This window comes from Phyllobates terribilis, unplaced genomic scaffold (genome assembly GCF_046119375.1).
Source record: "Phyllobates terribilis strain yellow unplaced genomic scaffold, ASM4611937v1 Scaffold_1__5_contigs__length_1240528914, whole genome shotgun sequence".
NCBI classification, from domain to species: Eukaryota; Metazoa; Chordata; class Amphibia; order Anura; family Dendrobatidae; genus Phyllobates; species Phyllobates terribilis.
Window position 1 is genome coordinate 67,607,039 of NW_027362761.1, and position 14,563 is coordinate 67,621,601.

Below are 14,563 nucleotides of genomic sequence, written 5' to 3' on the forward strand. Positions count from 1 at the left end.
TTTTTCCAGGTGCTGTAACAGCTAGTGGACACATTTTAGATGAACAGTAAGTGATGTATCACGTTATTAGCTTGCTCCCTTGAAAGGAATCTGTAGCCAGGTTTTTGCTACCCAATGTGAGAGCAGCATAATGTTGGGGCAGAGTCACTGATTGCAGCGATGTGTCACTTACTGGGCTGTGTATTGTATTTTTGATAACATCACTGTTTTATCTGCTGCAGATCTAGCAGTTCTGTAAATGCTCAGCTCTGTATAACCCCGCCTACACCTCTGATTGGAAGTTTTCTATCCATGTGCAGTGTTCACAGAAAGCTGTCAATCAGAGGTGGAAGTGGGGTTATACAGAGCTCATAAATATGGAGGACCCTAGTGATAATCTCTTGCTGATAAAAGTGTTTTTATAAAAACTACATTAAGCAACCCAGTAAGTGACACATCGCTGGAATCAGGGTGTCTGTCCCTACATTATGCTGCTCTCAGATTAAGGGGCAAAAACCTGGCGACAGATTCCCTTTAAAATGATTTTCAGAGCAAAAAAAAGGTGTGTTCCTTTGGCCTCCATCTGTCCAAAATGCGCCTTCATATTGTTTTTTCACTGGATGGAAAAGTGCAGCAGACTGCCCTTTCCTATACAGAGGGCTGGAGCAAACAAACATGTACCATGTGGTATACACTTCTTTACAGTGAGGCCTTGGTATTCATCCAGACAGTGCATACTGAGGGGTGCAACCTCCCTATAGTATGTATATCCAAAAAAACTGGCCAAAACAATTCTCTAAATTGAGGAGTAACTCCCAAGAAGCATACAAATCCAAAAAACCATAGGGTCTAAATGAATGCCACTAAAAAAGTTTTTTTTCAAGTGCAGGGTTTGAAAATCTAAGAGCCTGTCACTCATTAAATTATGTGGACCAAATTATGTGGAAAAATTTGTAAAGAGCTCAAAAGAATTTTATGGTGCAAACTGGCATAATTTGTGCAAAAATGGGATATAAATATACGATCATATAAATAATACATACATAAGTATAAAGTTCATATGATAAATCCAGGTGTCTCCAGAACAAAATTAAATAATGTACAAATTAGTGTATATTATGCAAACATTAGCATATAGATATAGGATTACGTAAACACTATGACTGAGAGGTTCAGAACTCATATTTGGTGAATAGAGTCCTAGTGAATGTACCAGAACTGTGCAAAAATCTCAAGTAATGTGCAAAATTAGCATAAACATGAACCCAAATAGATAATACACAAACAAATTCAGGGGAGATGGGGTTCAGAAACCCCAACATGCATTTCACATCTGCTTCTTCAGGGGGTGTGACTGATAATATGTGCCTGACAGTGGACAGAAATGCTATGTCCACCTTGCTTTAGCAATACTCACCCACCGGCTCCCACCTGGATCCAACGCAGGTCAGTACGTGGATTGTGCTGACAAAAGAATTGGAGATGTAACCGTTCCACCAGTAGCAGGATCACTATAACTTGTGATTGGCTGCAGTGGTCAGGTGACTTGAGCAGCGGGTCATTAGAAAAATATATGATATTCTGCTGCTAAAGTTACTTGACTATTGCAGCCAGTCATAGAGCTCCTTCTTCTGGTAGCACAGTGACTACTCCTGTGTGGTTGGGTGCCGATAGGTGAGTATCACTTAATTTGATATTTTTTTTACACTTCCAAACCCCATGGGGAATTTTTTCTTGAATAACTGCTTTCAGCTTTTGATATTACAGGGTCAGGGCTTAGATCCAGGGGGTGCTGGTTTTTGGACTTCCTATGGTCAGCCTGTCAACCTCTGTGGTAAAAATAAGGAGTAGCTCCTTTTTTTCTAACCTCTTAAAATAGAAACAATATGTTCTTAGTTTGTTTATTTTTTATATGTTTTAAATCCGACCATTTAAAACATATTAAAAATAAGTCACTTTGTTTGTACTATAAAGTAAAGTAGTTTATTTGACTTGAGCATGAGCTTTGTTTTATTGCTTCTCCTGTCTAATAAAATGCTAAAATTGAACTCAGAATTGTGATAAAGTGTGTGATTGGCATGAATCCTTGAATTCTTTCCTTATGACTAGGATCATGCTAAGAATTAAATCACATTTAAGGCTCTAGATTACTGGACAATGATTTGACTTTTTAACCCCAACATTACATCCTACATTTTTAGTAAAGAGAACTCGTGTAAATAAATTCTTGTCTCATATTTTTTTTTGGGAGGGAGGGGAGTATAAGAGATTGAAACTAACTTGAACCTGTAATCACAAGAAACCTAGAGAGCCTAAGGAAAAAGTTTCAACAAACTTTTTATATAAATCAATTCCATAGGGCTAGTATAAAAAAACTTTTTAATTTACTGTATTTTGAGAGAATTCTGCCTTTTTCTCACATTTTTGCTCAAGAAAAGACAGACTGCCTGGTCACAATGTTGTCAGGTTATGCCTTCTAATATACTCTATGGAGAGGGGAAGGCGAAGGAAAAGTAAAGAGCACAGTGATGCCGTCACGCTTTTGGATGGTTCACCTGAATCCGAAACTGCTTCGGCGGTACCTGAATCTGAAACTTCTCCGGCGGTACCTGAATCCGAAACCGCTCCAGCGGTATGTAACTCTGAAGCCGCTCCGGAGGTACCAAAGCCTTAATCCCACACTGCCAGTACCAGTTCCAGTATCCATCTCGTCTGAATGAGCGGCTACATTTATATACTCTTTATTCAGTCCTGTGTTGGACTCCTATTCCGTTCTACTGTTCTGAATCATGGGGTCATCTGCTGCGGTACCGGGATCTGTCGTGGAGTAGCACCTGACTTCCACCTGGGCCCAAGTCTAAGCCCACCATCAGGGGCTCTAGTGATAACTTAGGTGGGTGCTTAGTTAAGCCTCTGCAGGCTCTCTCTGGTCCATGGCGCGCTGGGTCCACGATTCACAAGCATGATAGTTTTCTCAGGCCACGGACTCTGCTGATTCCAAGACCTCTCTGCTCTCTGAGTTATTCCAAGAAATGTCCAGGCAACGTGAATGCAGGACAAAAGTGAAAACTTGTTTGGACCCTATGATGTTGGCCGCTCCAGCCCAAGTTGCAGCACCCGCGGCAGTTACTACTCAGCCTGAAATTCATGCATCAGGATATGCTCCCCGTCTGTCTGCACCGCCACCTTTTGATTGGGAACCCTATCAGTGCCGTGGGTTTATTAACCAGTGCACCCTGCACTACGAACTGCTGGTCCACCAGTTCCCCTCAGATCGAGCAAAAATTGCGTTCCTGATGTCTCACTTAGGAGGAGAAGCCCTGGCATGGCTCAATCCCCTATGGCAAAGAAGAGATCCGGTGACCTTGGATTTTCAGGCTTTCCTGGAGGCGTTCCGCAAGTCTTAGATGAGATGGGCCATGTTACTTTTGCAGTATCTTCCCTCCTCAGGCTGCATCAGGGTATTCTGACCATAGGCCAATATGCAGTCCAGTTTCGCACTTTGTCTTCTGAATTTGGCAGAAATAATGAAGCACTGGTGGCGGCATTCTGGGAGTGATTATCTAGAGGAATTAAAGATAAACTGGCCAGTCGAGACATTCCTGTCACATTGGATGACTTAATTTCCTTGACCATCCATATTAACCTCAGGTTTCAGGAAGCTTCTAAAGAGTCGGCACGTGAAAAGAAACTGCTTAGTCTGACCCGTCTTTTCAAAGGCCACCTATTACTCGGCCATCTATGCTACTACCTCCGAAACCATGGAGCTTGACCATCTTAAGTTGGCCAAACTTACTCCAAAAATCCAATGCACTGGGTATATTCCTTTCACAAAAATGATTTTTATTGACACCAGCGAACCATTGTCAAGCCAAGAAACAAAGTGCATTGTCAAATAACACAGCAAGACAGGAAGTATTTACAGTAAGTCCATCATAGACCACAACTCTTGATTCTCCTTGTTGGTCCAACCTCTGTTAGCAGGCCGAACAACAGCAAGAACACAGTTGTGCCAAGGGACTGTGCTGATCTGTATGTGTCCCAAGAAGTTGGGAAACTCCAAATCTTAGGATCGGTAAGAGAGACCTCCTTGAGTGAAAGTGATTCCTCTCCACCAATGGTTTTGACTGCATCTATATCTTGTGGAGGCTCACACTTCATTGAAACAGCTTACCTAGATTCCGGTGTGGCTGGAAATTTCAAGCAGCAAGAAGTGGTAGAATTCCCGTCCAATGCCTCGAGAATCTTTTGTTGGTGTCATCTGTCAATGGGAGGGTCCTGTCTGAAGCCATCCATATGCTTGCAGAGGAGGTAGAGCTATGTATAGGAACACAACACATGGAGAAGATTGCATGCCTACCATGTGCTTCCTGGGATGTTGCATCCACTTCTTCTAGTCCTTCCGTGGCTACATGTTCATGAACCCGTCCTAGACAGGAGTTCCGGAGAAGTGCTCAGATGGGGACAATCTTGCCATGAGAAATGTTTGATTCCTGTGTGTCCAGTCCAGCCGCTGGTGACACCATCCAACCTGGCAGGTTTACCAGCCACTTACTGGTCATACGTGGATGTCTTTGACAAAAAATAAGCAGAGACATTACGCCCACATCGACCGTACAATTGTCCAATTGAATTGCTCCTGGGATTCTCACCCCCTCGAGGTCGTATTGATCTGTTGTTGCAAGCAGAGACCCTAGTCATGTCTGAATATGTTAAGGAGAATCCCTTCCTAGGGTATATTATCTTGGATATGGGTCTGAAGATGGATCCGGAGAAGGTGTCTTCCATTCTCAAGTGGCTGCGTCCTGATGGAGTTAAGGCATTTCAGCGCTTCCTGGGATTTGCCAACTACTACCGCCAGTTTATTCCTCATTTCTCCTCTCTAACCACTTCCATTTCAGCGCTGATCCATAAGGATGTCGATCCAAAGGTATTGACTCCGGAGGCTGAGAACGCTTTTCTGACCTTTAAGCAGGCCTTCGCTACTGCTCCTGTACTTCATAGGCCCGAAATTAATAAACAGTTTTTCCAGGAAGTGGATGCTTCAGCCTCTGGGGCAGGAGCAGCTCTCACGCAGAAGTCTCCCACTGGTAAAATGGTCAGCTATGGTTTCTTCTCCAAGGCCTTTTCTCCTCCTGAACGCAACTACTCGATTAGCGACTGAGAGTTACTTGCAATTAAAATGGCTCTAGGAGAGTGGCATTACCTTCTCGAAGGGACAGTTCATCCACTTGTCATATACAACGACAATAAGAACTTGGCTTACCTGCAGTCCGCACAAAGGCTGAATCCACCTCAAGCTAGGTTGTCACTGTTCTTTGCCTGCTTTGACATTGACTTGCATTTCCAGCTAACAAAAACTTCAAGGCAGATGCGCTTTCTAGGTTCTTTGTGCCCACCGACTAAGAGGAGGAACCCCAACTTATCATCGAGTCTTCCAAGATGGTCACAGTGGCTCCTGTCAACTGGTCTCAGATTCCTCCAGGAAAGACTTTAGTCTCTGAATCTGATAAGAAGTGAGTTCTGCAGTGGGGGCACTAATTATTGGTGACCTACGATGAGAAAGGATATTCTCGAGTATGTTTTTGCCTGTCCCTCCTGAGCATCTGCCATCTGGGCAGTTGCTACTGCTTCCTGTTCCCTCAGCTCCCTGGCAGCACATTGAAATGGACTTCATTACGGATCTCCCTGTGTCCACCGGGTGCTCTGTCATCTGGGTTGTGGTAGACTGTTTCTCGAAGATGACTCATTTCACTCCATTGTCTGGTCTCCCATCTGCTGCTGAGCTCACCGAGAGATTTATACAGCACATCTTCAGTCTTCATGGGTTTCTGCTCCACATGTGTCTGACAGGGGCGTCCAATTTACATCCAAGTTCTGGTGAGCTATCTATAAACTCTTAAATGTGGTCTTGGACTTTTCTTCTGCATACCATCCTCAGTCCAACGGTCAGGTGCAGCAAGTCAACCATATCCTGTCTAACTTCCTGCAGCATTTCATGAAAGTGCATCACGATGACTGAGTCAAGCTGTTACCTTCAGTGGAGGTTTAATATAATAATCATGTCAGCGTGTCCTCCACAAAGTCACCATTCTTCATTGTTTATGGTCACCAGCCTGGTATTCCCCTTCCAGTGTTGACTGCTTCTGGTGTTCCTGCAGCTGATGCTCTCACTAAAGAATTTTCCAGGATCTGGAGGAATACCAAAGCCACTCTGGAGAGGTCTATGAGGATATAGATGTAGCCGCTCGTTCAGATGGGACGGATACTGGAACTGGTACTGGCAGCGTGGGATTCAGGCTCTGGTACCGCCAGAGCGGTTTCAGGGTTAGATACTGCCAGAGTAGTTACGGATTCAGGTACTTGCGGAGTGGTTTCAGATTCAGGTACTGTCGGACAGGATGGGAACAAGAAAGCAGAACTGGTACTGGTACAGATTAAACTGGACTGGTTCATGGACCTGATAACTAGCTAGCAGCTTACACACTAACTAAAGTTGTTGCTCAGGCACCTCCCAACAGGTGCTGGTGCCTTAAGTACTAAGTAGAATAGGAGTACTGTCTCTTTAAAATACAGGAAGTGCACGTGTGTGCTCCCTAAGCTTGCTGCCATAGGACCTGTGAGGCGTGAGCTGACCCTGATGCACAGGAGCCGCGGCGGAATCAGGAGAGTATCCGAGGCAGTGAGTATCTCGGCGTCTCTGCAGAGATGCTGACACAGGTGTTACAGATACAACAAGCAATGGGAAACACATAAAAATTGTGTTGAGCTTTCTTACAAGTCTTTTACTTCACAGCTAAGCAGGATTCACATCTGTTCTGATCAGTACTGCAGTATAATTTCCTTCATGCTGCTGCTCATTCTGTGTGCTAACTAAGGAATGAAGAGCAGGAATCCTTCTCAGTGTACTGTGCAATGTATGGGACACATCACAGCAGCTAGTTTCTTCTCACCAGATCAGAGTAATTTTCAAATTGGAGATAGAGGCCGCAGAAGGGGAAACCGCTGAAAATACAGGATATAAGTCATATGTTAGCTATAGATAGTGTTATATTTCATGTACACACAGGAGAGCTTATTCTGATAAGTTGCTTGAAATTATAGATTTCCTTTAAATCACTTGTTTGCTTTTACAGGCCTGCTTTGGTACAAGAATCCCTTACAATATAAGCAGATCACAGGTTGTCCCATTCCTGGGGCCCCTTGTGAGCAGTTGCTTTCCATAAGAGAATCTGACAAGGGTTACATTTTCATCATATAGAAAATGAAGTACCGTATTTTTCGGACCATAAGACACACTTTTTTCCCCAATATTTGGGAGGAAAATGGGGGGGTGCGTCTTATGGTCTGAACGTTACCTGCGGTGGTGGTAAAGTGAGATTGCAGGGCCCTCCAGGAACGTGGCAGTGGTGGTAGCGGTGGCAGCAGTAGTGGTAGCGGCGGCGTCAGCTGCAGCAGAGGTGAGCGGCTGGGAACGGCAACTGTGTCTTGCCGGTACTGGGGCTGGGGCCGATGTCGGGCTGTGAGCGGCGTGCGGCCTGCGCAGGTTTCCGCTGTGCGCGGCCATCTTCCTAGAGCTGTGATCTACAGGAAAATGGCCGCCCGAGCTGGCGCATGCGCGGACCAGTAGCTCCTGTAGATCACAGCTCTAGGAAGATGGCCGCGCACACCGGAAACCTGCGCAGGCCGCCCTGCTTCGCCGCTCACAGCCCGGCACCGACCGCAGCCCGGTACATCCCCCGGCCCCAGCCCAAGACCCCGGCCCCAGCCAGAGGCCCCAGCCCCAGCCAGAGGCCCAAGCCCCAGCCAGAGGCCCTGGCCCCAGCCAGAGGCCTCGGCCCCAGCCAGAGTCTCAAGCCCCAGCCAGAGGCCCAGGCCCCAGCCAGAGGACCAAGCCCCAGCCAGAGGCCTCGGCCCTAGCCAGAGGCCCAGGCCCCAGCCAGAGGCCCCGGCCCCAGCCTCAGCCAGAGGCCTCCGCACAGGAACCGGCCAGGCTAAGGGCCTCAGCCAGACACAGGCCCTGGACTGGCACAGGCTCCACAGCATCTGACCTCTTCTGCTGCAGCTGCCGACTTCCTGAGGGACCCTGCCTCTTGTGACCCTCGCTTCACTGCCCGCCAGGTAAGATACCGTACCTATTCAGACTATAAGATGGACCCCCATCTTATAAAAAATATTTTTTTTCTATTTTCCACCCCAAAATTTGGGGTGCGTCTTATGGTCCACTGCGTCTTATAGTCCGATAAATACGGTATTCCGTGGTATCCATTGAAAATAATAGGCTGGCTATATTCTGTAGTGAATGGACAGGTCGTTTAAGTTTTCTTTTAAGTTTTTGTTTTTTCACCAAAGACATGGTATATGTGCAAATAAAAAATTTGTTCTACTTAACCCCTGCCACTCCAACGCTGCCTTTAATTTAACCCTCCTGATCTTTGTTGACAGAGCTGCAGTAATGACATCACATTTATTGAGCACAGTGATTGGCTACAGCAGTCACGTATTGTAGGTGTGATGTCACCATTGTGGCCTTGTGAACAAAGACTGGGCACAGTGGTTGGGAGGTTATTTTTGCACATATTAAAATAATATTTACCCAAACCTTGTGCATATTGATCCAGCATATTCTATAGCATTTTACAATTTAGAGAGTACATGTAGAAATAATATTAGAAATCACAGAGTAACACATTATTCAACAATTCAAATAGGATAAGTGAAGGCCCTGCTTGCAAGCTTACAGTTTATGAACAAACAGAGGTGACACAAAAGTTAAAAAGTGCTTGAATTGTATGATCCAGCTACAGTATCATTGTAATAAAGTTATACATGTAAAACTGCATGAGCCAATAATCAGCCAATATCTGTATATGTAAACCTATGAAGTGCTATTGTGACACCCCTGCGGGTTCAGCTGCCACAGAGGTACTGCATCTCATCCAGAGGTGTGGTGCCCCACTCTCAGGTAAGGAGGGAGTACTGCCCGGGACCCACCCACCTGCATCCAACACTACACCCTTCAAGACCAGCAGGCGGTGCAAGATGCACTGGCTTATGCTGAGCACTGTCCCTGGTTGGAAGTGGGGGGGGGGCCGAGTGAGGGGGAACCAAGTAGTGGGTGTGGGAGGAGGAAGAAGGCCAGGGGAGCACTTCAGTAGGAGTATAAGAAGAAGGGGAACCATCTAGAAGGGTTCAGTTCAGAGGGGACAGTCTGAGGAGAAGTCGTGGGAGCAGGAGCTCTGTAGGAGCTCTGCTCAGAGGAGAGGGCCTAGATCGAGAGGCCCAGGAGGACTGGCTGGACGAGAAAGTTAGCAGAGGGAAGGCTCCAGAAGCGAGGGGATCCCAGGGGCATGGCAAGTGAGGAAGCCACCCGTGCGCCCGAATCTACCAGAGCGTGGAGGGATCAGGCCGCAAAGGGGACCGGCCCCTAACTAGTGGATAACTACAAGGCTCAGCAGGAAACCGGAGGCTTCTGTATTTTGGCTGTGTGCCCACGATGCGTTTTTAAAGCGTTTACACTGCGGAATTTCCGCAGCGTAAACGCTTGGGAAACGCTTGGTAAACCTTCCCCCATGGTCTCCAATGCAATTCCGCACTTTCAATGCCCATGCTGCGTATTTTTCCGCAGCGTTTAAGCTGCGCTCAAAAATCCGCAGCATGTCCATTAATTTTGCGGACACGCAGCGTAATCGCCGCCATTGACTTGCATTAGAACGCGCCAATTCCACAAGACTGCATCTGTACTTGCGTAATTGGCGTGTTCTAATGTGCGGATGGTACCCTGGCCTGGAGGAGAGGAGACTCTCATCCAGACCTGGGTACCATAGAATCTGTAAAAAAAAAGAATTTAAAATAAAAAATAAAGTTTATACTCACCTTCCGATGTCCTCCCGGTGTTTTGTCCACACCGTCCGGTCTCTTGCAATGCTCGCGCTGTTGTGAAGGACCTGCCATGACGTCATTGAGTCATGTGACCCATCACATGACTCAATGACGTCACCGCAGGTCCTTCACACCACCGCGAGCATTGCAAGACACCGAACGCAGCAGAGATAACACCAGTAAGACACAGGAAGGTGAGTATAATCTTTTTTTTTTATTTTTTACCATTCTTATTCTTCTTTTTAACTATTACTTGGTCACACTATATAAATCCATACCGGTAGCATGGATTTATATAGTGTGAACAAGTTGTCAAGCACTTTTCCAAGTCATGCTAAAATGGCTTGGAAAAGCGCTTGATAACCCGCATGCAGAAATGCATGCAAAGACGCTTGACAAACGTTTCTACCTGGCAGGAAAAACGCATGTAAAAAACGCATGTGTTTTTCCTGCCAGGGAGAAGCGTAAAAAATATGCAGCATTTCTGCATCGTGGGCACATAGCCTTTCAGGGTGCAGTTACTCACAACCGCAACTAAATCGCTAAAAAGGTAGCCGCATAGGATTCAGGGGACTACACGTTGCCTGCCAAGATCCGAGGCTACTAGCTTGGGACACTGGTTGTGAGGCGCAGGGCAGGAGGGTGAGAGCCAGCGCAGGAAGACGACCGAGGAAGGCACACAGAATGGGGTCTCGTTATGTACTCCTGAAATACTTGGGAGTTTGCTGAACCCCTGCCTTGGTAAACACAGGACGGCATGGAAGGTTACCCTGGCGCTGGGAACCTGGAGTCTGACAACTGTGAGTGTAGTGCCCTGCTGCGCATGGTGCCACAGAACCCAGAAAGGTGCATGGATGGATTTCTCCACAAGAGGCCCTCACTACATGCAAACACCTCCACCTTCCACCTCATACCAGCAGAGGGAGCCCTGATAGGGATATATAAAGGGAAGGTGGAGCTAGGCAGCTCAGTGAGTCCACAGAGAGTTTAGAGTGTGCTCAGGATGTATCAGCACGCAGGCTGCTGTGTGAGGCAGTACTGAAGCCTAGTGAGGGCCCTGAGCGTGGCCGAAGGCAAGAGGAAGGATGGAGTGATTAAGGGGGCCGAGGAGCCTAACAAGCTCACCCCGATATACATACCGGACACCGGGTCCGAGCCTACAGGGACCCTTTACACCCAGTAGGGACAACCAGAACCCCTGGAGAACTACAGTTCCCAGGAACACCAAGCTGAACTCATATACAGGACTAGGAATCACGAAGGCCCCAGCGTCCAGGGAGAGTGATTGCCAAAAGAAAGTCCTACTACCAAGTCAGCAGGTGAAGGAGAGATCTAGCATAGAAGCCAGGCCTAGCTCCAGGCAGGTCAGCAGCTTACACAGAGGCAGACACGGATCAGGAGGCCTTATACCCACTCCCTGCGGAGAGGTCCAAAAGTGCGCCCTTCACCTAGAGTACCCTGGACCGTATCTACCAGCTGTACCAGTAAAGGTAATGAAGCAAAACCCCCTGTCTCTGTCCGTTACTCCTGCTGCATTCTCTACCTGCAAAACAACACCCAGCGCACCCACCATCTATCTATCTACACTGCCCGGAGGCCCGCTCCACCTGTGGGGAGCTGTACCATCTTTAGCTGCCTTGTCACCTGCCACAGAGGACTGCTGCAGCGCTGGTGACCTTCACCAGACACCACAAGTGGCGTCACGAATTTCTCTGAACTTTATTAGTAGTCGCTACCCCTTTTGTGCACTGTCTGCCCTGGGCCAGCCACCATGATATATATATACTGTCCCCCAAACAGTAAGGCCCCCAGGGGCGCGACATGAGTAAACCTTGAAGACTGCACTCCATTGTGTCCTAGAATTATTATCTGTGCCATCCCCTGCACCACACAGCACAGCAACATCTACCTCATCAAATCATCCCTGCATTGCTCTGGAGCTTAGCTCTGCCTGTGGAGAGCTATCCCAACTCTGCTGCATCACCATCAGCTCCAGAGGATCTGCACCGCAGTGGTGGCTCCATATAGCCGCATACCACAGGTGGTGTCACGAACATTAAACTATAAAAACTATAATCCCCTTCTATTGACCGTCCTGGGTCACGGACTGGGTCACTGCCACCATGACATCCCCTGCACCGACCGGCCCGGCACCGAGTACCCCACGACCCAAGGGACGCGTCACTATTTTGTGCAGGGAGTGAGGGGAAAACTTTTGAAAGAAGGTGCACATGCTGAGGAAAATGTTTTGAAGGGGAAATCTGAGAAAATGTAAAGTGAACCTGACAGCTGATACATGCTATGGTTCAGACACTGGCTGCATGATTTCAGCCATGTATTTATGACTTTGAGCTGGTGGGGAAAAGCTGACGGGGACCTGCCAGACCAACTAGTCTATAAAGTATGTTTCTCTCTGGAACGCTGCAAAGTTTCAAAGTCAAACATACCTGCTAAAATCATGCAGCCAGTGCCTAATTGGGCAGCATTAATCAGCTGTCAGGTTCCATTTGATTATTGAAAGATCTAATAGGCCTGCCTTAAAAGATGTTTTTTAGGGTGCTGTTAAAACCATTGAAGCTGGGAATTGACCAAATTGTCTGGGGCAGTGCACTCCAAAGAACTGGAGGAGCACAAGAAAGGTTTTGAAAAGTGGGGGGGGTTCAGATTATGTAGGTATTTTAGTATTAGATCATTAGCACAACCTAGAGGACACATGTTAAGCTTGTTTCACGCCTCATTTCTATAATCTTCATCCCCTTCCCAACATGTACTTGAAACATACTCCTTTCCAGCAGACTCAGAAGCTGAGCCTGCATTATTCTAGGCAGATCATGGCTGCTTAACTCCGCCTGCTGCTGTTAATCTCTTAAATACCTCTTTCAATCTCTGAAATCTGCATTTACAATGCGCTGCTCTGGAGTGCACCGTTCCAAGCGCCCATCAACCTTGCATTGTGATAGCGGGGTGTGGATGGATTACCTTGACAGCCAGAGGTGTGCTGAAGGCCCCTGGGCCTGTTATGACAGCACTCCCATGAAAACCAGCCTATGGTTGGCATTTGCAGGACTGTAATTTTTTATATACACTAATACCTAAGTATGATTTTGTACTGTGAAAAAAACATTTAACTACTTATAAACTGCAGTGATTAAGCTGCAGTGATGTTCTAAAATATCACTGCATATTATGGGAGCCACAGTCAGCTCAGCTGTGCATCCTATACTCTAAACACAGTGCTTGGGTTAGCACTGTGTATATGTTACTGTAAAAGTCAGAAGGCCGGTAAAACCTAGGATTTAGCGGTCAATCTGGACATTTACCGAGGCCGTCGGTAAAAGCTCAAAATGAAAAGTAAAATTGGACTTTTACCGGTGAAGTCTTGGTAAATCTTAACATTTCTCAACAGCGTTGGTAAAAGTCAGATGTATTCCATATAAACGAACGATTTTGGACTTTTACCTGGGCGAATTGGTAAATCTTTACATTTACCAGCATGTGTTGGTAAAAGTAACTTTGAGTCACAGAATTCTGACTCTTACCAGCAGATGATGGTGGTAAAAGTTAACTAAACGCAATTTCCGACTCTGATGAAGGCCTTCATCGTTAGAAATATTTTTATTCTTCAAAATGCAAATGCAAATGAACAAATACAAATAGGAAAATGCAAATAGAAAACATTTATGTAGGAAAATACTTCTCAAAAATTACAAATTACCACAAATACAAGAATAACACAACTTCAAAACTATGTAATTCTGAATGCAAATAGGAAAATGCAAATAGAAAACATTTATGTAGGAAAATACTTCTCAAAAATGACAAATTACCGAAAATACAAGAATAACGCAACTTCAAAACTATGTAATTCTGAATTCAAATAGGAAACATTTATGTAGGAAAATACTTCTCAAAAATGTCAAATTAACGCAAATACAAGAATAACGCAACTTCAAAACTATGTAATTCTGTAATTGTGACTAGGGATAAGCAGATAGATCCGTCCAGACCCGTTATCCGAGCGGATAACGGGCTGTATGGATACGGATAATCCCGATATCTGTCGGATATATCCGTGCCTTCCGATAATGCATGTTTCATGCATCATCGGAAGGCATGGATGGTGAGAGTGTGCAGGGCAGACAAGTACAAAGCTAAATTGCTACTTACCGGAGGTTTCCCAGGACTCGTCGTCCGCGTTCTTCTTCCGGGTCACATGACTGCATACATCACCACGCAAGTGACGCATGCGTAAGTCATGTGACACAACTCGTGTCACATGACTTATGCACCTGTCACTTTCGTGGTGACGTATGCAGTCATGTGACCCGGAAGAAGGAGGATGCGGCCGGCCGACGAGACCTGGGTAGCCTCCGGTAAGTAGTGATCTTTAAGTGGCGGAGAAGGTGGGTCCGGCCAGAGGGTGGGATGACCCTAGTGGACGGGGAGTTCCTACTGCATTTAGGATCCCAGTGGTAGTCCCCACTTGGTAGAAGTCATCTTCTTTTTTTATAATAATCGCAATGATCTACTTAGGGTCCATTTTTGAACGGTCGACATCTGGAATTCTGATTCTGATGTTCTGTCCAATGTTAGGTTCGGGTAATTTTTGACTGGAACATTTCAACATTTTCTTGGCCTGTGTTTCAAGACCTTCTCTTGCAGCTTTTCGAACTCTTCTGACCGCACCAATTCTTCTATAGAT

General features: G+C 46.2%; 1 protein-coding gene across 1 annotated transcript in view; it reads left to right on the top strand.

The window, feature by feature from the left end:
• The window catches only part of SUSD1 (sushi domain containing 1), a 644,959-nt gene that overhangs the window by 619,125 nt on the left and 11,271 nt on the right, over positions 1-14,563 (top strand). The window contains exon 24 of the mRNA XM_073663765.1: positions 10-46. Within this exon, the coding sequence (XP_073519866.1) occupies positions 10-25 (16 nt within the window). The 3' untranslated portion in view covers positions 26-46. The remainder of the gene's footprint in view (positions 1-9; positions 47-14,563) is intronic.